Source organism: Tupaia chinensis, unplaced genomic scaffold (assembly GCF_000334495.1).
Source record: "Tupaia chinensis unplaced genomic scaffold, TupChi_1.0 Scaffold000511_1, whole genome shotgun sequence".
Classification (NCBI taxonomy): domain Eukaryota; kingdom Metazoa; phylum Chordata; class Mammalia; order Scandentia; family Tupaiidae; genus Tupaia; species Tupaia belangeri.
The window spans coordinates 1,592,221-1,616,075 of NW_006160024.1; the positions used below are offsets into that span (position 1 = coordinate 1,592,221).

At 41.4% G+C, this 23,855-nt stretch overlaps 1 protein-coding gene across 1 annotated transcript in view; it reads right to left on the bottom strand.

Annotated features, from left to right (window-relative positions):
- Window positions 1-6,146: 6,146 nt before the first annotated feature.
- ANAPC1 (anaphase promoting complex subunit 1) overlaps window positions 6,147-23,855 on the bottom strand; it is a gene marked incomplete in the record, with an annotated part of 120,774 nt that continues 103,065 nt past the window's right edge. Inside the window, 6 exon segments of the mRNA XM_027774995.1 lie at window positions 6,147-7,891; window positions 15,711-15,845; window positions 16,877-17,075; window positions 19,189-19,284; window positions 20,625-20,711; window positions 23,306-23,444. Coding sequence (XP_027630796.1) covers window positions 7,776-7,891; window positions 15,711-15,845; window positions 16,877-17,075; window positions 19,189-19,284; window positions 20,625-20,711; window positions 23,306-23,444 — 772 coding nt within the window.

The following is a 23,855-nucleotide window of genomic DNA, read 5'->3' on the forward strand; positions in this document are numbered from 1 at the left end:
TCAAAGCAACAGCTGGAAGATGGCAAGGAAGAGAGGAGGTGAAAAGGGGAGGGAGAAATGAGGCAGGAGGCAGGGGCCCACTCTAGACAAAGAGCGTCTGTCTCAGGGGAAGGTGGACTCAGATTCCTGAGCAATCTGCTCCATTACCCAGTGAAGCCGTGACCATGGAGGAATGGCTGGAAATTTTCAGCCAAAGGACTCATAGGAGGCCCCACAATTGAGCATATGAGTCTAAGGCTGAAACAAAAGGGGGATGAGGAGGGGAGAAGTTAGGTGCAGTCATCTACTCTGACAATATATAGAAATACCACAACTTTTCAAAGGAATGAGAAAGGGAGGACTAATGGGGGGGAGTTAGGAGAGTGAGGGTCCTAGGACCATTGATGCTGGAAACAACAGTGGGGGGAAGCCAAGCAAGAAAAAGAGGGTCTCAGAGAGTCCTGGGAAGATTTCTCTAGAACAAAAACACCAATGTCCTCAAAGCCAAAGTAGTGACTATTGCACTTTTTGTGAGAGTAAAGACAACAGACCTTGAAATACATAGGAAATATAATAATAGATAAAAAAATAATATGTAGTTCTAATACAGTAAATATGATTATAATAAATGTAAATGTAATACATGTAAATATATAATGTAATAAATATAAAAAATGAGGCACCCCTGAGATGAGTCATATTATTTGTCTTAATAAATCTGAACCAACTCCTTAAGGGAAAGGTTTTCAAGCTAACAAAGCAAAACCCAGCTCCACACTGTCAGATTTTACTGAAAGGCTGAAAACAAGGGAGGAAGGGGGAAGGAACATCAAACAAGCACCATCAAAATAAGAGTAGGAGTTAACGATCTGGGTATCAAGGGACGGAAAACTCAGCTTCAGGACACTTGGATTGTGGGGAAAGAAAAGCACCAAAGCCCACAGGAGTGGCAATAGCTGGCCAGGCATTCAACGTTGACCCAAGGGCCAGCCCGTGGTATGGTGGTTAAGGCAGCTGGATCCCACATGGCGACTGCACAGTTTGAGTTCTAGACCCAGCACTTGAGAAAACATGCTGGGCATATGTGTGTGTGTGTGTGTGTCCAGAATCCTGAAAGGAGAAGGGATAGATAGCTACATGACCATATCCTAAAAGGAGAAGGAATAGACAGCTACACGCTTTCTTACTGCCTATCCCCTCCCCCTTGTTTCTCTCTGGCAAGAGCACGTGCTCTCTTCCAAATGAAAAAAAAAAAAAAAAAAAAAAACATGATCCAAGAGGTCTGGGCTGGTCCACTGCAGCTTGATTTGCTCAGTAATGTTTAGGTTTTACACTTATAGTTATTTTGGGTAGATAATTTTATAATTGAGCTTCTTACAGGAAAAACAACTGTCTAGCTCTTCATCTCTTTCTTCTCATGAGCTGACTGGTTTGCCATAAAATTTCTAACTGTGAGGTTCCCAGAGCCCTCATGATCAAGTGCTGTGAAGAGCTGATTCTTCTCACATAGCAATAGATTGCCGTTCAACCCTCTCTATCCCACAAGGGTCAAACATCCTTAAGTCCTCTGGAACCTTCCAGTTGAAAACAATCACAGACTTTATCATCTGTAAGGCCCAGTCCCTGCTGCTGCAGAAGTCCAGAGTGAACATGGCGGGCTGAGGGACTAAGCCTCTCTGCTCTGGAGAGCTGATGAACGGCAAGCCCAGAAGCAGAAGGCTGGCATGTGATGTTCACCTTCACACATCAGTCACTCAAGCCCTAGAAAGTCTGACACGAATCACTCAGGTTCCTCTGCAAATGAATTCGTCGTCAGTAAGTTCTCTCCATGCACTGAGAAACCCAAAGGGGCTTGAAGGTGCACCCTCTGCTCTGGCCCCAAGCTTGCTGTGACCCAAGGCAGGGATCTGGCACATCTCACTGTATTCTGATAGGTACTGCTTAGATGTCAGCTCTGGTCCTCCCCCTCCTGTAGCCTCAGAATTAGTGCAAGGGAAGAGCCCCACTACATGAGACTACTGCATTCACATCAGGCACCACAATTTCACGTAGGCCAGAAAAGGTAGCCTCTAGTGCCTTGTTAGAGTGAACTGGGGAACTCAGCCCACTGGCTAGAGCATGAGCACCAGGGTAATTTCTTACAAAGCAAAGTAAGTGGCTTAAGGCTCCTCTGGTTTTAAATCCAGTCTCAGGACTCCACGGAATCTGGCCCAGGTGTGGAAGGGACTTCTATTGGCTGCCTGTCTTCTTCCTGGCTCCTCCCTCCCTCATCTCTGCTTCCTCCTGTGGTCCCTCCCTCTCTCCCCACATCAATCTTCATCTGCAGATCGCAGCCATGAACTGAGAAGTGTTGTACAGACATTTTCCAGATCTGTACCTCTCATCTCAGCATCTACTGGATGAAAAATGTGGTCTTGCTTCACAGTATGGCTTGGTTTTGGGTTTTGAAATGCACCTTGCTCTGATGGAGACAAATGGGGTTTTCTGTTTTTGCACTTCCCCTACCTGTGTGTGTGCCCTGGATTCTAGGGGCTGGAGACAGGGTCTGTTTCTTGGACTGTTTTTGGGGGAAGGGATCCCTGGCTTCTGGCTCTGCCTCACCTGCTGGACAAAAACAGTGGTATCTCTAGGCGTCACCTGCCCACTATCCACTTCCCCTTCCTCCAGGACTGCACCTTTTTCTTTTTTAGAGACTTCTGCTATAGGGCATGTACGCTCACCAGAGAGAGACAGAAAGTGAGAAATCACCCCCTGGGGGGGGATGGCCATGCTGCAAACCCTTCTCCTCCACTCTCCTCTTGGGATTTTGGGCATGCACACACATGCACTCAGCATAAGTTTTAACCCACTGGGTCCAGGACTCGAACTGCGGTCAATTACATGGGAGTCCAGCGACATAGCCATTACACCATCTGCTGGTCCCCAGGATTCCATCTTGATCCTGGGGAATCTCCTTTCTCTGACCCCTGATCCATGTGAGTCACATGCATCAACCCCATCCTTGTCTGGGGCAGGCATTTCATTCGTTTACTTTCTCATTCACAGAGTTTTTGCTGGCAGCTTATCACACCTAGTTCTGGGCACTGGGGATCACATAGCTGATTTCCTGCTCTTGTGCAGCTGACATTTCAGTGGCAGAGATACAAAACATATCTTAACTGGTAAAGGCTTTGGAGAAAGAGCTGATTGTAATCCTTGGAAATGACCTGGGGAGAAACCCATGCATCACACTGGCCCTGGTGTCCCATTCTCTGGCTTGTGCTCCATCCAGGGTTTGCCATGGTGGTGTATGGACCTGAGCTGCCAAACCATCACCCTCAGAACATGATTGAGAGAAAGCAAACCTACAGGAAAGCAGCCCCAAGCCACTGAAGAAAAGCAGTCCAGGCCAGCAGTACCGTTTGAACCTCTGGATCCAGTTGAGCCTGAAACCCTCATCTCTGGCCCTTTTCCATTTCCTGCACCAATATACATGCCCTATTCCTACTGAGGTTCTAGAGTTTCTGTTACTTGTAACCAAAGACTTCTAGTAGGGACTGGAGCAAATGTCTACGAAGTCCCTTAAAGTTCCAGGATTTCATGATCTTACCCTGTGCTCAGTCTTGATTCAGAAAGGACCCTGGGTCAGTCCCATAAGAACATTGATTAATCACTGTGCATAGGGAGCCAGACCCCACGTGGCCAATCAAGGTTCAAACCTCAGCCCAGACTGAAATACACGCCAGGCAAATGTGCGCAATCTCCTGACACTACAGAGAAACGGAATAAAACAGACTGCAGTATGACCGTGCTATATAGAGGGGTGTGCTTGCTCGCTCTCTGGCAAACACTTTTCTGATAAAAAAAAAAAAAGCTAAAAATGAATAAAAGATAATTTCCTGTTGTTTAAGGTTTGGTGTCCACGCCTAGCACCTACCTTCCTTAACACACTGGAACAGGTGATTTTTAAGTATCACTTTTAGACACCGTGTTTACAATTTCTTTGACCTAACAAGTACTCAGAACGAATCACACTAACTGGCTCGGGGTGGACTTGGTAAGGGCTGTGAAGGGAGCAGCTGCCTCAGGGGTATCCACTGTGGAACCAGAACCAGGTACCCAGGACTGACAACCTATGTGGCTTCCCGATCAATGGGTTCTCACCGGAAGGCTGAGGTCCTGCCTTCCCTGGGTAGCCCACCCTATCCCAGCCTTTCTCTGAAGAACATATAATACAGTAAAGCAAGATGGTGGAAAGTAAGTCCACGTTAATCTACAGACAAGAGTTAAGAATGGAGTTTCAGACACTCAAACACCCTACATGCTAGTCCTGATTCAAGCACCTACCCTAGCCCTGTGTACCCTAACCTGAATGCTAACCTTAATCCTGACCTTAACTTACCTCATGCAGGCCCTAATTCTAGCCATATTTCTAACCTTAACCCTAACACACTAACTCTAAACCTAACCCGTAAACACTTTAACCCTATGGCTAACACTCCAACCATTTAGTTTAGTGTTAGCCTTGGTCCTAAGCCAGAAAGAAAAGAAAAGAAAAGAAAAGAAAAGAAAAGAAAAGAAAAGAAAAGAAAAGAAAAGAAAAAAAGAGGAGAGGAAAGAGGAGAGGAAAGAAAAGAAAAAAGAGGAGAGGAGAGAGGAGGGAAGAGAAGAGAAGAGAAGAGAAAAGAAGAAGAAAAGAAGAGGGGAGAAGAGAGTAGGGGAGGGGAGGGGAGGAGAGGAGAGGAGAGGGCTTGTTTCAGAATCAACAGTCCATTCCCCTGGCAATTTCTGCCATGGCTCCCACATGCTCTGACTTCTTGCGCCCACAAGGGTCACACTGATCCTGTGAACAGCCCCACCTTCTGGCTTTCTCTGGAGTGTCCCTCTGAACTGGGATATGCCCCTCCCCATAAGTCATAGCTTTATTCAAAGAGGATAGCAAAGATGGTGGAAGGTAACACAAAGGGAGAGGGGTTCAAGAGGGCTTAAATCCTGCTAAGGCACCCTCAGAGTTGCCACCACACCCCTCCCTGCCTTCACTTCTATTAGACCCTCAAGAGTGAGCACAGACGTTTGTGTTCTGAGGAACAAAATCAGCACCCTGAGGGTGTGTGCCTTAACTATATTGGTTTTCTAATTATGCCTATAAAAACAATATGTATTCCTGGGACCAGCAATTAATGTAATGGCTATGTCAGGACTCCCATGTAGCTGACCATGGTTCAAGTCCTGGACCCAATGGCTTAAACTCACGCCAGGTGTGTGTGCTTGAGTGCCCAAGATGCTGAGAGGAGAATGGAGAAGGGAATGCAGCATGGACATTCCCCATGGGGGGTGATTTCTCACTTTGTTTCTGTTTCTCTCTTTCTGGTGAAGGCATACGCCCTATAGCAAAAATCTCTCTCAAAAAAAAAGGGGGGGAACAATATGTCAACCCAATGGCTTAAACTCACGCCAGGTGTGTGTGCTTGAGTGCCCAAGATGCTGAGAGGAGAATGGAGAAGGGAATGCAGCATGGACATTCCCCATGGGGGGTGATTTCTCACTTTGTTTCTGTTTCTCTCTTTCTGGTGAAGGCATACGCCCTATAGCAAAAATCTCTCTCAAAAAAAAAGGGGGGGAACAATATGTCATACTTCTGTTATAGCAAAAATCTCTCTCAAAAAAAAAGAGTGGGAACAATATGTACTTCTGTCTGTGCAAGCAAGACAGACAGACATAGGGAGGACCATATAACAGACATCACACACACTCACCAGCAAACGCCTCTTCTCCTGGTGGTGGGCACGTGGGCTGGAACTCTGAAACTGCTTCTGGTCAAGGGGCTCTAACTGGAAATGTGTGCCACTTCTGGGCTAAAACACTTACCAGTCAAGTGCATTTCTCCAGTCCTTCCCTTGCCTCGACTTTGAGGCTGCATGTCTAGATGGTGAGAGCTACACCCTCAAGATTGAGAGCCCATAAGTAGCTGGAACTGATTTCCTTGATGATCCTGGCAGGCTCACTCAAGGGCACACTGCCCAGAATCTCTGTGCTCCCTGCCAGCTAATCAGTAGGCCCCAAAATGCTGTTTCTAGTCGGTCTGCAGTTTCATATCCTGTCCCTTCTTACAAAGCCAAGTAACTGCTTTTGTTGACATCCTAATGACTGTTCTCCCTCATGTACGAGTTAGTATGTGTGCAGACAACTGTTCTCAAGTCATTCTTTATTCAAGGAAAATAATACAATCAATCATAAACACCACTGAAGTTAGCAACAGTTGCCTGGATATGGAGTTCTTTAAATCTTGAACTTTCTTCTTCTCTATTTTAGTTAGAAGAGAAACTATTTAAGTGTGAAGGGCAACATGTTTAGCCCTCCCTGTCGGCACATCCTTCCTGTGCTTCATATCCAGGAGCAGTCCTTGGGGTGGGCAGACAAGCAGGCAGGCAGGCAGTGGACTGAGCATCTAGAGAAGTACTCCTTCTAAATCCAAGGCCCCTGCAGAGGCAAATGTCACATAGGTTTCTGCCAAAATCTTGATGGAAACATCTCTACTTGCTTTAATTTTTGTTTCAAAAATTATTAGGATGTAGAAGAAATGTGAAATCACGGATGAAGATCTTACAACTTCCACCAATTTATGGTCCCACTGGCAGTTCAGGAAGTACAGGACACACCTAGACAAAGGGGAGCGTTCTTCCTCCTCTATTGGAAACTTGAAGCTGGTGAGGCCTTTGTATCTTTCACCATCCAAAAACTCCTGGATGTTTCATAGATGTATGCTTTCTATACATCTTGGGTAGAAATAGACTGGCTTTTGATTTACTTTTAAGTGCAGTTCCTGAAGACTCCTGTGTGGTGGTAGTTTTGTATTTTATCTATTTAGATCAGGTTTCTTGTATTAGTATGCCCGGGTTGCCACAACAAAACACCATAGCCTAGGTGGGCTTAGCAACAAGTACTTATTTTTCACACTTCTGGAAGCTGGAAGTCCAAGGCTGAAGTGGCAGCAGATGCGGGTCCCAGTGAGGGCTCTCTTTCTGGAGTGCAGAAAACTGATTTCTCACTGTGCCCTCACACGGGAGAGAAAAAGTGGAAAAAAAAATGTCTTCTACTTCTCGTAAGGCCACTAATTTTATCAAATTAGGGCCCCTCCCTCAGGACCTAATTTAATCTTAATTACTTCTTAAAAGCCTTATTTCCAAATACATTCTCACTGGGGTTAGGGCTTGAACATAGCATTTGGGAGGACACAATTAAGTTCACAGTACTTCATGCTGGGCATAGCACTTCATTAAGGTATGGATCGTCTCCTACTTAAAGTGATCACATCATGAGAATGCCTGGTGCCATCACAGAAAGCACAAACTTATTTTAGATAGGACAACTGTGACATCTTAGGAAATGCTAACAAGCTCTTTTGCTGCAGAAAGTAAAACTTTATGACACAGTTTCTTTTAAAATTTTACATTTTTGAGCAGTCGCTTCTCCTGAACCACCATAGTTCAAAGACTTTATAAATCTCTATCTGTTGCAGCCTACACTGCAGTCCAAAACTAAAGAAGTCATCAAGAGTTTTGTAAACAAACCAAAAAACTTTATTTACAAAAGTAAATTTTAACTCACTTTTATATATCATATAATGTTAATCCTGGCAGCAAGAAGAGATTCTCCGGAATATTTAAAACACATAGATTTTAAAATACATTGAGGTTTGTGTAGCTCATTTCCTCTTACTTATATTATAAAACTTATAAAGGTTTCTTCAGCATAGATGTTTGGTCACATTTTTGTGCATAAGTTGTGGTTCAGTGTAGGTTTATCATCAGACATGATCACATCACCATTGGCTGTGGATTTCCAAGAAGCAAAGGAGCCAATCTCAGCAAAGCTCGCACTGGCATTTTTAGCTGTTTAAATTTGAAAAGCAGTTCAGCAAAGCTTGTGCTCCCTACAGAAATGGAAATGGGGAAGAAAAGGTCAGATCTCTAAATAAACTGAGCAATAATCTCTTTCAAGGAAGTTTCCTGAAATATAAACATGTTTAAAGCAGGCATTCTTCCCTCTGAAGACAATTACACAAACGCAGTATTAATTTTGAATTTCCCTAATACATTGTAATATATGATTTGATATAAAAATTTAAACTTAGTTATTCTATATTTCATTAAGTGAGCTATCACTGTATGTGAAACTATTAACAGTTTAATTATAATGTATTACTTAATAAATGTGCCCATCTACCTTCAGTTGTTATTCAGGTGAGTTTTTCACTGGTTCTAATATTTTAATTACTAATACATGTCCTCAATATTTTAACTAAAAAAGAAACACAGGCTGAAATGAGTAATAGAGAAGCCGATCTGATGCCTCTTCTTGGAAGAAGCAAAATTCTCAGTCTTGGTCCCCCAGAGGTTATGATGTAATGCATCAGAGTGCAGCCTGGGCATCTGAAGTTTTCAAAGCTGCCTAAGTGACTGAGGGGTAGCCAAGGAAAAGAACCACAGCACTAAAGGGAAGTGGAATGTGCATTGCCTAAAATTCTATTATCATCTTCCTTTTTGCCTCTATCCCCGCCACACACAACTGCGCACAACTCCCTCCCCAGGTGTATATAAAACCATACACACATACTCAAGCGTGTATATAAGATCTCCTGACTCTGGAAGCCACAGCAGGCATCCTAGAACATGCAGGCAGCAAAGGGGTGTGATGGGTCATGGGATCCCATAAAGATGGACAGAGAAGAGCTTTGTGAGAGGTTTCATTATTTTTGTTGGGTTTTTTTTTTTTTTTTTTTTGGCTATATGGCATGTGCGCTCACCCAAAAGACAGAGAGAGACAGAAAGCAAGAAATCAACCCCCAAGGGGATGGCCACGCCACAATCTCTTCTCCTCCATTCTCCTCTCGGGATCTTGGGCACGCACGCACATGCACCCGGCGTGAGTTTTAAGCCACCGGGTCCGGGACTTGAACCAAGGTCGACTACATGGGAGTCCAGCGACAGAGCCATTTCGCTAACCGTTGACCCCTTGTTCTTCTAACATAAGAACAAGTTCTAGGGGGCCGGATGGTGGGGTAGCAATAACACATGAAGCTCTGAGAGGCTGACCCACATGGGAAGGCTCCAGGTTTGTGTCCAGAGACCTCCTGAGTACACTGGGCATGCATGTACCCATAATCCAGGGCTGGCCGAGGAGGGGGGTGGATCACAGCAGCCAGACCTTATTAGGCGTGCTGTCTTTCTGTTCCTTTCTTTCATGAAAGAAATAAAAATAAACTTAAAAACAAAAAAAAAAGAGAGAATGGATTCTACTGCTGCACAAAATATGAGGGCAAATTACTTCTCCTAAGTATTTCCTTATATTGAGCTGTCCCAATCAGTTGTAAATGAAATGTGCACAATAAACTCTAATAGAAATTAAGATCATTTCCCCTAGTTTTCACTCTATAGTATTCCCCAAACTTCACTTGAACCCAAGTACTGACAACAAATACAAAGGAGGTATAAAACAATTCCAATACCCTGATACATCAGAGAATCTGGGGCCAGCAGGTGGCATGGTGGTTAAGGGGGCTGGACTCCTACATGGCGGACCGTGGTTCAAATCCTGGACCTGGTGGCTTGCTTTCTCATTTTCTCTCTCACTCTGTCCCTCTGTGGTCAAATTAAGAAATATAAATAAATAAAGTTAAATAAAATAAATTAAAAAAAAAAAAAGAATCTAAGAGGCCATTTAGAATTAATGCAATTATTGACACTGTTAGGTTTAAATCTATCACCTTACTGCTTATTTTCTATTTGTTTTATCTGTTCACTATTCCTTCCCCATCCCCTCTTTTCTGCCTCTTTTGGACTACTTTGAATGATTTCATTGAAGCTCCTTTGTTGGCTTATTAGCTATAAATATTTCTTTTTTTTTTTTTTTTTGAGAGGTTTTTGCTATAGCATATGTGTGCTTGCCAGAAAGACAGAGAGAGACAGAGAGACAGAAAGTGAGAAATCACCCCCCAGAAGGGATGGCCACACTGCAATCCCTTCTCCTCCATTCTCCTCTCGGGATCTTGGGTACGCACGTAAACGTGCCCAGTGTGAGTTTAAGCCACCAGGTCTGGGACTCGAACCGCAGTCAACTACATGGGAGTCCAGTGACATAGTCATTACGCCAACTGCTGTTCCCAGCTATAACTATTTCTTTATGCTAATGAATGCTTAGTGATTTTACTGTAATTCTTTACCACAGATTATCTTCAACTGAGATCATACTACTTTGCGTATAGTATAAGTCTTAAAATGGTACTTTCATTCACCTCTCCCCCTCCGCTATTAGAGTTATTATTGCCATATATTACTTTTATATATTTTATAAACCTCATAGGGCATTATTATTTTTGTATAGCTAATTACCTTTGTAAAAGATTTTAGAAGCAAATTTTATATAATTATAGTTACTCTAGTTATGATTTCTAGTGCTCTTCATTCCTTGTGTAGATCCATATTTCCAACTCATTTTATTTTCCTTCTGACTAAAGGATTTACTATAACATTTTCAGTAATGTAAGTAATTCTTTCAAATTTTGTAGGTGTGAAAAGGCTTTATTTCGTTATCTGTAAAGGATATTTTTGTTGGGTATTAGATTCTAACTAGAAAAATTTGTTTGTTTGTTTTGGGTCCTTTACTGGTGTTACTCTATTAACTTCTCACTGGCATTGTTTCCTATGAGAACTATGCTGTCATTCTCATTTTTATTTCTCTTTTGTAACATATATTTTTCCTCCAGCTACTTTTAAGACTGTGGACTTAAAGTTTTCATTAAACTAGGAAAATTTTCCAGCTATCCTTATAAATTTATATACTGATGTATGTATACACATACAAATACACATATATATAATTTTTAATTTGCTAGAGTGTATGCGTGCTGATAAAAGAGAGAGGGAATGGTCACAATGCAATCCCTTCTCTATTTCTCCATCCCTTCAAAATCTGGGAATGCACACACATGCACCCAGCATGTTTTTCAAGTAACCAGGTTTGAGACTCAAACAACGCGGCTTGCTATGTGGGATCCAGCTCATGTAAACACAAGGCCACAAACTGACCCCCTTCATATTTTTTTATGTCACATTTTTCTCCTCTTCTTCAGGGACTCTAACTACATGTACATTAAGCACTTAAATCCCACAGGTTATTTCTACTTCTGATACTTTTTTAAAAAATTATTTCTTTCTGCATTTCATTTTAGTTAGTTTCCAGACCTGTGTTTTCAATCTTCTGCAAAGTTGAACCTGCCATAATTCCATTCAGTATATTTTTCATCTCAAACATCATAGTTTCATCTCTACAAATTTAATTATTCTTTTCATATCTTCCACGTCTCTTAATTTTTTGAAATATGAAATAGTTGTAACTGTTTTAATGTCTGCTAAATTTGTGTTAATTCTGGGCCAGTTATAATTGGTTTTCATCTCATTTTTCTTGGTTTGTCTTATAGTTTTTTATTGTATGCCAGATAGAGTGAATTGTACCTTTTGGGTCTGGATAGTTTTTTTTTTTTTTTTTCCCTGTATTATTGAGCTTTGTTTTGAAATATATGGTTACATTACCTGAAGTATAGTTCAATCGTTTTGTGTTGTACTTTTAAGATTTGTTATTTAGGACAGAACCCTGTATAGTCTAGAGCTAAATACTTCCCATGACTTTGTTAAGTATCTACCTAAGATTGCTTGAGTTATAAAATTGTGGAATTATCAATAGTTGGTATTCCGAGCCCTGTATAAATGACTGACAATATGCCCTTTAGTATAGGGTATAGCTCTTCACTAAGTCTCAGATGATGTCTGCACGTGCATGTGTTCACCAGTAAGCATTCTGCTGATACTTGATGGAGTCCCTACAAGGATGTGGCATTCTCTTGGTTTACAACTCTCTCCTCTCCAGTACTCCATCTCGCTACCTCTCCTTCTCTTGGTATCCCTAAACTCTTGGTTTCCTTTTTCTTTCATTTCTTTTTTTTTTAAGAGAGGCTTTTATTATAGGGCACATGCCCTCGCCAGAAAGACAGAGACAGACAGAGAGACAGAAAGCGAGAAATCATCCCCAGGGGGGATGGCCACACCACAATCCCTTCTCCTCCATTCTCCTCTCGGGATCTTGGGCATACACGCACACGCGCCTGGCGTGACTTTAAGCCACCAGGTCTGGGACTCGCACTGCAGTCGACTACAGGGGAGTCCAGTGACATAGCCATTACGCCAACTGCTGGTCCCTTGGTTTCCTCCTTCAATTCAGGGAGTCGTCTAGGCTCTGCCTGGTTCCTTTTCCTGCTCCTACAGTCTGGAAATTCTCTTAAGCAGGAGGTTGGGAAAGTCATAAAGATCAGCTCATTTGTTTCTCATCTCTTAGGGATCACCATTCTTGGCTGCCGGGTACATAATAAAAAAAAAAAAAAAAAAAAAAAAAAAAACACAAAAAACCATTGGTTCTTATATACTATTATTTTTTTGTTTTAGGAGAAAGTAAATCAGATCCCTGTTATTCCATCCAGCCTGGAAGAAAGTTTGTACTTTAAATTTTTTTCTTTTCTTTTTAGTAGTGTGACTATTATGTGACTAAGTATGCTTTTTCCATTGCATTTATCCTGCTTATGGTTCACTATGGGTTGATACTCACCATGTATTTTTCCAAAGTCTTAGCCTATGTCTCTTCATATACTGTGTCTATCTCACTTTCTCTCTTCTTATTCTTCTTATTCTTGCACCTATATGCATTTTGATTTTTTTAAACTATGTCTCACAAATCTTTTATGCTCTTTTCTGTATTTTTCTCTCTGTGCTTCAATGTTTACTTCTTTCTCACCTGCCTCCCAGTTCACTTATCTGTTATCTAATATGCTAATTAACCCATATACTGAAGTCTTAGTTCTGGAATTTACATTTAATTCTTTTTTATTGACGCTAGGTTTTTGGTTACATTCTCCATGTGTCCCTCTATTTTCTTGGAAATATTAGTCACAGCTATTTTAAGTCTGGTAACTCCAAAATCTGGAGCACATACAGATTCGCTTCTGTTATCTACTGTGCTTCTTCTCATGTCTTCATTTTTGATTCAACATCAAATACTGAACATTAAAAATTTCGGAGGCTCGGGAACCAGCAGTTAGCGTATTGGCTATGTCGCTGGACTCCCATGTAATGGACCACGGTTCGCGTCCTGGACCTGGTGGCTTAAAACTCACGCCGGGCGCGTATGCATGCATGCCCAAGATCCCGAGAGGAGAATGGAGGAGAAGGGATTGCGGCGTGACCATCCCCCCTGGGGGGGTGATTTCTCGCTTTCTGTCTCTATGTCTCTCTCTGTCTGGCGAGCGCACGCGCCCTATAGCGAAAAACCTCTCCCAAAAAAAAAATGTTTTTTCAGACTCTAGATACACCTTCTTCATCCTAATAGGGCTACGTTTTCCTCTCTCAGCCAGGTAAAATACTAGCGGATCTCAATTCCGCTTTAGGATAACTTTAGTTCTGAACTGCTCACTTTTGGTCTGAACTGCTGAGATGTTTACTGGAGCCGCTCTACCTCGGCAGGTCTTGAACTTTACTCTTTGTCTCCATGGCACTAAGCTGCTGCCAAAAGTTTCCCTTCTATCTGAGATATTGCTCCTCAAGTTCTAGGCTCTTAGGCACTCATTAACTCAACTTTTGGCTCCTCAGCACAGGAGAAGTATTGCTTTTTTGCTATGAACTGTCAAATCCATTTGGAAGAAAAGCTAGGGTAAATATGGAGTTCTCATGATGTTTCCCTTCTTCCATAAATTGTTGTCTCTCAAGTCCTGACAACATAGTTGCTACCAATTCCCCTATTTAGGTATGACATGTATTTTGTCTAGTTTTTGTATTTGTTTTGTGAGGGTCAGTTGAATACAAGTAATTCTACTATCATGGCCATAACTAGAAGTCTGTAGATAGTGTAAGTTTTCAAACAGTAATAAGCTAATGTCTTTAAACCTAAAAGTTAAACAATTAAGTGGAACAATCTTTGCCCATCTCAAAAATGTTTTTCACCTTAAATTAAGGGGCAGCAATTAGAATGTGATAAAAATAAATAGGGGCCCCAGTAGGTGACATGGTAGTTAGGGTACTGAACTCCCACATGGCTGACCGTAGTTTGAGTCTCAGACCTGGCAGCTTGCTTTCTTACTGTCTTTCTCTCTCTGTCTCTCTCTGGTGAGTATATGTGACCTATAGCAAATGAAAGAATAATAATAATAAATAAATATTATTTAAAAGATTATTTTAGAAATAAGGTTGCTTAGAATTTATTACATTTCATTATTCAGCTTAGTGAACAATCTTTGTATATGTTTCTATATTCAAAAAAATACAGTAAGATGCTAACTCTAATAATTTTTTAAAGTCTCTATTATGAAAAAATTTAACACATGCACAATTCGGCACTTGTTCATTTTAAAGCTTTATGATATTATGTGTAAACAAAACCCTGAAAGCACAGAAAGTAAAGAAAAATAACTTTAAGTAAAAAATCATTTTGAGCCAGCAGGTGGCATGAAGGTTAAGGCACTAGATCACACATGGCCGACTGCACAGGTTCGAGCTGCAGACCTGGTGTCTTGAAAATTACACCAGGTGTTGGGGCCAGCAAGTAGCATGGTGGTTGGGGGCACTGGACTCCCACATGGCCAACCACGGTTCAAGTCTTGGACCTGGTGGCTTGCTTTCTCACTTCCTTTATCTCTCTCTGTCTCTCTCTGATCAAACTGGAAAATAATAATGATAATAATAAATAAAAGTTAAATAAAATACTTCAAAAAAAAAAGAAAGAAAGAAAGAAAATTACACCAGGTGTCTGTATACGTGTCCCTCAAATTCCAAAACAGAAATGGAAGAGAAGGGATTACAGCATGGCCATTCCCTCAGGGGGTGATTTCTCACTTTCCCTCTCTGTCGATTATACACCCCTAAAACAAAAACTAAAAAAAATTTTAAAAGGTGCATGCAGGGACCAACAGTTAGAGTAATGGCTATGTCGCTGGACTCCCATGTAGTCGACCGCGGTTCGAGTCTCGGACCTGGCAGCTTAAACTCATGCCAGGCGTGAGTGCATGCAAGCCCAAGATCCCGAGAGGAGAATGGAGGAGAAGGGATTTTGGTGTGGCCATTCCCCCGGGGGGTGATTTCTCGCTTTCTATCTCTCTGTCTCTGTCTGTCTTTCTGGCGAGCGCACGTGTCCTGTAGCAAAAACCTCTCCAAAAAAAAGAAAAGGTGCATGCAGATGGTAGTGCAACATTAGCAGAACTGGACCCATATGGGAAAGGTCCCAGGTTGGTGTCCCAGTATCTCTCTGAGCCTGCTGGGCATACACATGCCCATAATCTGGCGAGCTGAAATGGATTGTAGTGTGAGGACTCTGTGGGGGTGCCTGTCTCTTTCTCTCTTTCATGGCAATAAATAAACAAAGTTTTAAAAAATCAATAGAGAATAATAATGCATTTAATATTAGTATGAGACTGGTATCTGAGACTCTGTGAAGAGGAATCTATCCTTTTCTGAATATAAATGAAAGTTTACACATGTGTAAAATTGATTTTTTTTTTCTGAAAATATCTTCAACAGTGACACTGAAATATAAATATTCAAGATAAAATTCAGTTAGAGAAAGTAATTCACTGGAAATTCTTCCTGCCAGGAAACTGAAAACATAAGCAGGTCAGTAACAGAGGTACTGAAAAGAGGATTTAGGTATGTGATTACCTTCTAGTCCTAAAGGTGGCAGGTGCCGTGGAGCTGGCACAGAGTGGTAGACCAGGAAACAGGCTAGCATGCTCAGCTGAGATTCCTCAAAGGGCTGCCCATTGAGGTAGGCATGGACACACGTATCACCTCCAGCTGTGAGACAAACACAATGGAACTGAACCAACTGGTGACAAAACTAAGGGGTACAAGGAATACCTAATAATACCTTATTATTTTTTCATCACGAATTTACTGAGCACTTAGCGTATACCAGGCAGGTACAATATTGGATACTGAGGCTACTATTACAGTCAACTAGATCTGAGTGCCTATCACTGCAGAGTTGCAAGTGCTGTGGGGAGACAGAGATTACACAAATATTAACACAAACAAATGGACAATTACGAATTGTGATGAGTACTATAGAGCAGTAGTGGTCCCTATGGTGGTCACCCCAAATACCCATTTTACCACCCTTCCCACCACTGTGTAACATTTGAGGGGACTATCTTAAGCTCCAGGACTAGATCCTGATTAGTCCAGGCCAGAAATTCTCAAACTTTAACATGTATCAGAATCACCAGGAGGGCTTGTTAAAACACAGTTTTTGATCTAGCAGGTCTAAGTGGGGCCAGAAAAAACAGTATCCCTAACAAGTTTCCAGGAGATCCTTCTTTTGGACCAGGAACCACTCTTTGAAAACCATTCTTTCTCTTAAAAAGTCTTGAAACTACATAATTTTTTTTGAATCCCAAGAGGAAATATAAATATAAAAATGAACAGTCTGAGGGCTGGCCCACACCTAGTGGTTAAGAGAGCCAGATCTCACATGGCTGAGCTGCATGCTCAGCTAGAACCCCAGCTCCAGTGGTTTGAGAAACACACCAGGCATGTGTGCTCATGCCCCAAATCCTGGCGGTGGAGAAATGGAGGGGGAGGGATTGGAGCATAAATGGTGCTTTTCCCTCCCTCTCTCTCTCTTGCTCCAGCAAGTGCACATACCCTCTAAAAATAACAACAAAAAGGTTGGGGCGTCTTAACTCATCTAACCAGAAACATTAAATCTATAGCCAATCTGTAGTTTATACTCAGATTTATCTGCTTACAATGAGAAAAAAATGTTAAAACAGAAAAGCCTATGTTAAGTGTACCCTAAAAGCATGAGGGTGCAATGCTATCATTACCTTGCAGCCACTGGTCCAGGGTATTATCAATAGTGCACTTCACGACAGGGAGAAACTCAGAGTTCATAAAGAGCCCTCGCTTAGGGTGGTTCTGCAGCCGTTCCTGATGGCTTCGGGAGCTGAAGAACTCTAACACCAACTTTATCTGCCAAAGTTCAGATGTCTCAGACATTTCTCTTCTTCCAAGTCTTCTTATAGCCTTCAAGAGGAAATGAAGAAGCAATCCACTTAATGAAAGAGTGAAGTGCTCTGTCACTTCCTTGCATACTAGAGTACTTTTACGTTACGGCTCAGAATTTAATAAGACAGGGGAGGGATCCATTCTAGGTTTTGTCTGCCTATCTGCCGCACAGAGGAGTCCTTTTCTGGGTTTAGATACATGGCTCAATTCACACACCTGCCCCCGACCTGAGCTTTCAGGTAAACGTAACAAGGCAAATGAGCGCCTTTTTGGCTCAACAGCTCCAAATAATCAAGACTCGACAGGTCTACAGCCAGTTACTTTTGGGAAACTTGGGTGGGTGCAACAGCAGGGATCCCAGGAGGCAGAAACCAAAAGCAAGACTACTGATAATACTGCCCTGAGCCCAACGTGCAAAGTCACCACAACTGCAACCAGAGGGACTTGTTCATCCACAGAGACCTGCTCAGACTACACAGAGGTGAGAGCTCAGAAGAAAAAGAGAACGCACTCTCACCCAGCACTTGCAAACCACAACTCCTTACTCAGCTGCTGTACAGAGAGGCACTGCAAGAGTACCAATGTGTATATTATGTATCCATACCTTCCAATCAAAAAGGGACTGATTTCATGGGGGTCAGCAGATGGCATAACAGTTACACCACCGGACTCCCGATTTGAGTCCTGGACTCGGTGGCTAGAAACACACCAGGCACATGCGTGTGCATGCGTGCCCAAGATCCCGGGAGGACAATGAAGAAGGGATTGCAGAATGGCCATCTCTGCCAGGGGGGTGATTTTTCACTTTCCCTCTCACTGTCTCTGTCTCTTTCTCTCTCTGATGAACACATGCACCCTAAGGCAAAAACCTCTAAAAAAATTTTTTAAAGGGTGGGGGGGGGTGAGAAGCAATTCCAGACAGTAACAGCATTTGTGGATGTGTTGGAACTTGGCTTTAAATTAAGAATGTTACTTATTTAATTCTCCAATTTTTCAGGTTTTGAGGAATTATTCCCTACCTACATATATTTCCACAATCAGCTTTCCAGTAGAATATTATTATTTCCATTAGAGATTACGTCTTTGATTTTAAGCACAAGTCCCAAATGCTGATCTGTGAACTCGTTTTATCTATTCACTTGAAGAGTTATTAAAAACTATAGATTCTGTGTCTCACCCCAGGAATTCTAATTCAGTAGATATTGAATGGGAAGATTGCCTAGACAAAATTTAGCAAGGTTAGAAAAAAAGCTGCTGAGCTTAACTGCAAATTTGGGTCTGAAAAATATACTATGCAAATACCAGGTGTACTACAAATAACCTATACTGGTTATTAGCAATACTTAAATTGGTTGATCCTTTAGGTACTTAAGCATTATTTTCTGCATTACCCTTTTTAGGCTCTTTTAAAACAGTAGTAACCAGAAACATTTTTTGAGCAAGAAAAAGAGTTTTGCTGTAAGGCATATGTACTCACTGGAAAGACAGAAAATAAGAAATCACCCCCTCTGGGGGTGGTCATGCCACAATGCCACACGCACATGACCGGTGTGAGTTTTAAGCCTCTGGGTCTAGGACCTGAACTGTAGTCAACTAAGTGGGAGTCCAGCAACATAACCATTTCGCCATCTGTTCTCTGGTCCCCAGAGAAACTTTAAATGAATCCAGTTCCCTAAATCTCACATTGATTCTATAACCTCTTGCGAGCTTAGCTGCACAGGTATGATTTCACACTGCTGCCATCATTACACCACCGAGTGTTAACTCTGCTCATTTGTAGTCTTTTCCATGAAGAGCCTCTGCCAGCAGGGAGCAAGCACCCACATGAAGATGCTACCAGAGACAGCGAGGGAATCTTTCCTCTCCTAGTCAGGGTAAGAGGACAGATGGGAGGATGAGAATTCCTAGAGGAAGATAACTCCCCTAGCAGCACTCCTGTCATCATAAAGTCCAAGCTTTTTGCATAGATATAGTATTTTCAACTTTGATAGGATTTCCCTTCTAAAATTTCTAAAAGCAAACAAGAAATTAAAAGGTAGGACGTACAGAGAATTTTACCATATTGCTCAGTAGGTGACTTGAAATACAGGATAAATCTCACTGGAATTGGAATTAGTTTTGAGAACCATACCTGGTCCATTGCTATATATGCAGGCAACATCTCTGGGGTCTCCTGGGTAACACATTCGTAGAGTACTGAAGAAAAGAGATCCAGAATTTCCTGTTTCTGTGGAGAACCAGAAGGTTTTTGTAGCAGAGTATATGCCAAAAATCAATTCAATAAGGAAGTACATAGCAACTATCATGGCCCACTCTTAAGCTACATTAGTAAATAATATGAAAGACAGCAGTATCATTAAAAAATAATAGCACATACAGCATTAAATATCAATAGAAAACAACCAAAATTAAGTGCCAAAGGACTAGCAAGGACAGTGCTTCCTGCGGAGGAGAAAAAATGGATCAGCCTAGGGTAAGATGAACTGAGAGGACATTATAGAGGTAGGCCTTGGTTTAGGCAGGGAAGAGAAATCCAGCCTCAATAACGTAGGAGAAATCACTATTATGTGTACTATAATATTGCTTTTAGAAAGGAGGAAACTATACCTCGAAGAGGTTGAAAAATTCTCCCAAGGCCTACAAAAATTGTAGACAGATGGCCACTGATCTAAGTTTTTAAAATTTTTATTAAAAAGTTAAAAATTTTGAGACCAGCAGTTACCGTAATGGTTATGTTGCTGAACTCCCACGTAGTAGACCGCAGTTCAAGTCCTGGACCCGGTGGCTTAAACTCACACCAGGTGTGTGTGCGTGCATGCCCAAGATTCCAAGAGGAGAATGCAGGAGAAGGGAGTGGCGTGGCCGTCCCCCCGGGGGGTGATTTCTCACTTTCTGTCTCTCTGTCTCTCTGGCGAGTGCACACGCCCCATAGCAAAAACTTCTCCAAAAAAATTAAAAATTTTAATTTAAAAAATTTTTCTCTGTACGGTGGATTAAATCAAACATTTGCTAGCACCCTTGGAATCCTGAAGACAATAGTTGCATGACCAAAAGAAGTGTTGTAGCGACTGGCAGGTGGCATCATGGTTAAGGGCATTGGACTCTCACATGGCTGACTGTGGTTCTAGTCATGTACCTAGACGCTTGCTTTCTCGCATTCTCTCTCTCTCTCTCTCTCTCTCCCTCCTTACCTTCTCTGGTTAAATAAAGCTAAATAAAATAATTCTTTAAAAATATAAAAAGTAATACGCAGAACAAAAGAAATTGCATAAGAACAAGAAGGTAGTAAACAGTGAATACAAATCAGTATAAGAATGAACATAAAGACTGACTCTATCAGAACTAATGTTTTAGAAATTTTGTTTCTTCTATCAAGGTAAGAAATTACTAAATAATTTTCAGCTACAGAAAATCTGTATTTGCCAAGCAAAAACCATCCAATGTGCCTAAGGCATGTAAGCAATTTCAAAGATAAAATATGAATACTATGTACATTTATGTCAGTGCACAGATAGAAATAATAACAAATGTTAGTTCCTGGAGTTTAGAAAACTAAATAATACATACCTGACCCATGTTCACAGTTGGTTTACAGAAATACTCAGCAAATGACAGAAGAGCTGGATCAGAAGTGAATGCTGAAATTGTTTCTGGCTAAAAAAACAAACAACAAAATGAGTGAGATAATACAAGATCAACTTTCTTACTGCTCTAATTGTAATACAGGCAGTTTTAAGAACTCTACCTCCCCTTTCCACACAATGCTCCCACAAAACCTTAGATGGTACAAACTTGCTGGAACTTCATCAACCTATTTTGCTAAGATGTTACAAGCTTTTTGCACAAGCTAAGATGAACTGTTAATTTATCAAAAGGCCAATAAAAACAGGTCTTCTTCCTTACGTAACTCATCCCCAAAAGATTTTCCCTCCCCTTCATTAACTAACTAAATTTAGTCCACTAGGAACTAGAATGTTGGGACCAGCAGATGGCGTAATGGTTACATCACCAGACTCCGATGTAGCCACTGCAATTCGAGTTCCAGACCTGGCGGCTTAAAACTCATACCAGGCACAAGTGTGTGCATGCCCAAAATCCCTAGAGGAGAAGAGACTGCATTCTGGCCATCCCTCTTGGGGGTGATTTCTTGCTTTCTGTCTGTCTCTGTCTCTCTGGCGAGTGCATGTGCCCTATAGCAAAAATCTCTCTTAAAAAAAAAAAAAGAAACTAGAATATCATTGGAAAGGTAAGAAAAACAGAATATTGCTCAAATAAGCCAGTCACAAAAGGACAAATACTATGCTGGACCCATAGCCTTATGGTTAAAGGATTTAGATTTCCACATGGCCAACCACAGTTCAAATCCCAGTGACACAACTTGAAAAAGACACTGGGTGTATGTGTGTGAGTGTCTAAAATCCTGACGGGAAGGAGAAATGAGGAGAATGGATTATAGCAACGATCATTTCCCATTTAGGAGTGCTTATCCTCGCCCTCTACCCCCTTATATATCTCTGGCAAGTACATGTGTTCTCTGACAAAAAAAAAAAAAAGACAAATAATAAATCATTTCATTTATATGAGAAACTCAGTGGTCAAAATCACAAAGACAGGAATCAGAATGGAAGTTTCCAGAGACTGGAGGAAGGGGATAAGGAGTTAGTGTTTAATGAACACAGAGTTTCAGGCATGCAGGATGAAACTGTTCTGCACCTGGACGTCGGTTAAGAGTTGCACAACAGTACTTAGTATCACTGGACTGCACTTCAAAAGAAGACGGTAAATTCTACGTTATGTGTATTTTACCGTACACACGAAAATGAGGAAAACAGATTACTCGAGGCTCAAGACTGAAAATGAAATCTGAAGGTATCACTATTTTCCACTGAGGTTTCCATTAATGAACTCCTAGTAGGCAGAAAATTCAGATATCTGTTCATTTTTATACACTTTCTCCACTCTAACTTAAGTCAAAATGTACCCATTTTCCTTACAAATCGAATTAGTCTTTGAGATAAGTTCTAATTTTAGAAGAAGCAATAGTGCTAACTTAAGTTAAACTTTATCTGAAAATCTTTCAAAAGTATTTCATACACAACCTACTAAATACTGCCAAATAAAACTCACTGATGTCAACCTTGAATTCTATTTATATATTTAAACCCTGGGAACTATTAGAAAGGCTTAGTCATAAGAAATTGACCTAAAAAACAATGTGAGTTAAAATAAACTCCTGTCTCCTTATGAAAGAAATAAGGCCAACCCAGTCCTCTCACTTTCACACAGCTGATCCTCCTGCCACATGCTCTCTGTCTGTAACTATCCTGTAGAGCCCTGACTACCCTACTTGCTCATGAAATTCTGAAAAATTGGGGTTAAATTTAGAGAATTTAATTCAAGATTATGCAACATATTTCTAGTGTTGAAAATTTATTTGAGCTCTAGAATGTAGAACAAAATACATACTGATTCCCACAGGGAATGAGACTGTTTCTTTTCTTTTTTTTTTTTTTTTTTTTGCCAGAGGGTACATGTCCCTGCCAATGAGAGACAGAAAGAGAGAAAAAAAGGGAGAAGGAATCCCCAATGGGACATGGTCATGCTATAATCATACCTTCTCTTCCATTTCTCCAGCCTATCAGGATGTGGGCCCAGCGTGTTTCCCAAGCTGCCAGGGCCGGGATTTGAAACAATTAGCCATGTGGGATCCAGCTCCCTTAGCCCCCAGGCCCCTGGGCCAGCCTCGTACATGCTTTTGTTTTAACTGTCTCTTCACCCACACAGTACTGCACTGACAGTCAAGTACTGTGCAAATAATACAGCAAGTACATAAAGAAGGCTAACCCTCTCATCGCTTTATCCTCACCAAGACTAAGGAGACAAATGATGGCTTTAAGTGCTACCTTGCAAAAATATTTTTCATTTTTGTTATAAATTAAGCAAATCTTGACTGACTTGAAGATTAATAAGTAAAATTATCAAAACAAATTTATTTTATAGTTTAAGATGCACTGTAGCTGTCTTTGAGATTAAATGTAAATCTCACAAAACAGTACTGACAGATTGCCCATATTTTATCATGGCTGTCAATAAAATGGCAAACGGGCTCAAGGTCAATCAGGCATTATCATCTACAACAGTGAGAGGAAGCGGACCCACTTTTTAAAAATCGGCAGTGATAAGAGAGGAAGCTAGTGGGATCTGGAGCTATTTCCTATCACCTTTCAGTTTTTATCAGTGAGTACTACCTTGAAAGCGCGGGCTTCAGAGTTCCTGTTAGCGACAGTTTGGGCCAACAAACTCTGCCATCCCATTGGGTCTTCTTTGTAAGAGAGCTGACCTGCTCTGAGCTTCACATATAAAACCCCATCCTTGGAAAGGATGGACCTGAAAGAAAGAAGAATTAATTTAATATGAGGTATTGGCAGTTCGGCTAGAAACACAGTGTTTTCCAATACTGTATTTACAGGAGATGAAGCCTTTACCATTTCCCATCAATGTGTACGATTATTTACTGTGTCCAAAATTAAACTGTCCCCTACAACAAAGTTCAAAATAAAGCGTTCTCTTTCCTTGATGTCTAGGTTCAAGAACTTGTTGAATGAGAAGGGATTATGACCGCCTGCTCAGGTACAAGCTTCAAAGGTAGTATTTTATTTTGTATTCCCCATATCTTCTTTTTTTTTTTTTTTTGGAGAGGTTTTTGCTATAGGGCGCGTGCGCTCGCCAGACAGACAGAGAGAGAGACATAGAGACAGAAAGCGAGAAATCACCCCCCAGGGGGGATGGTCACGCCGC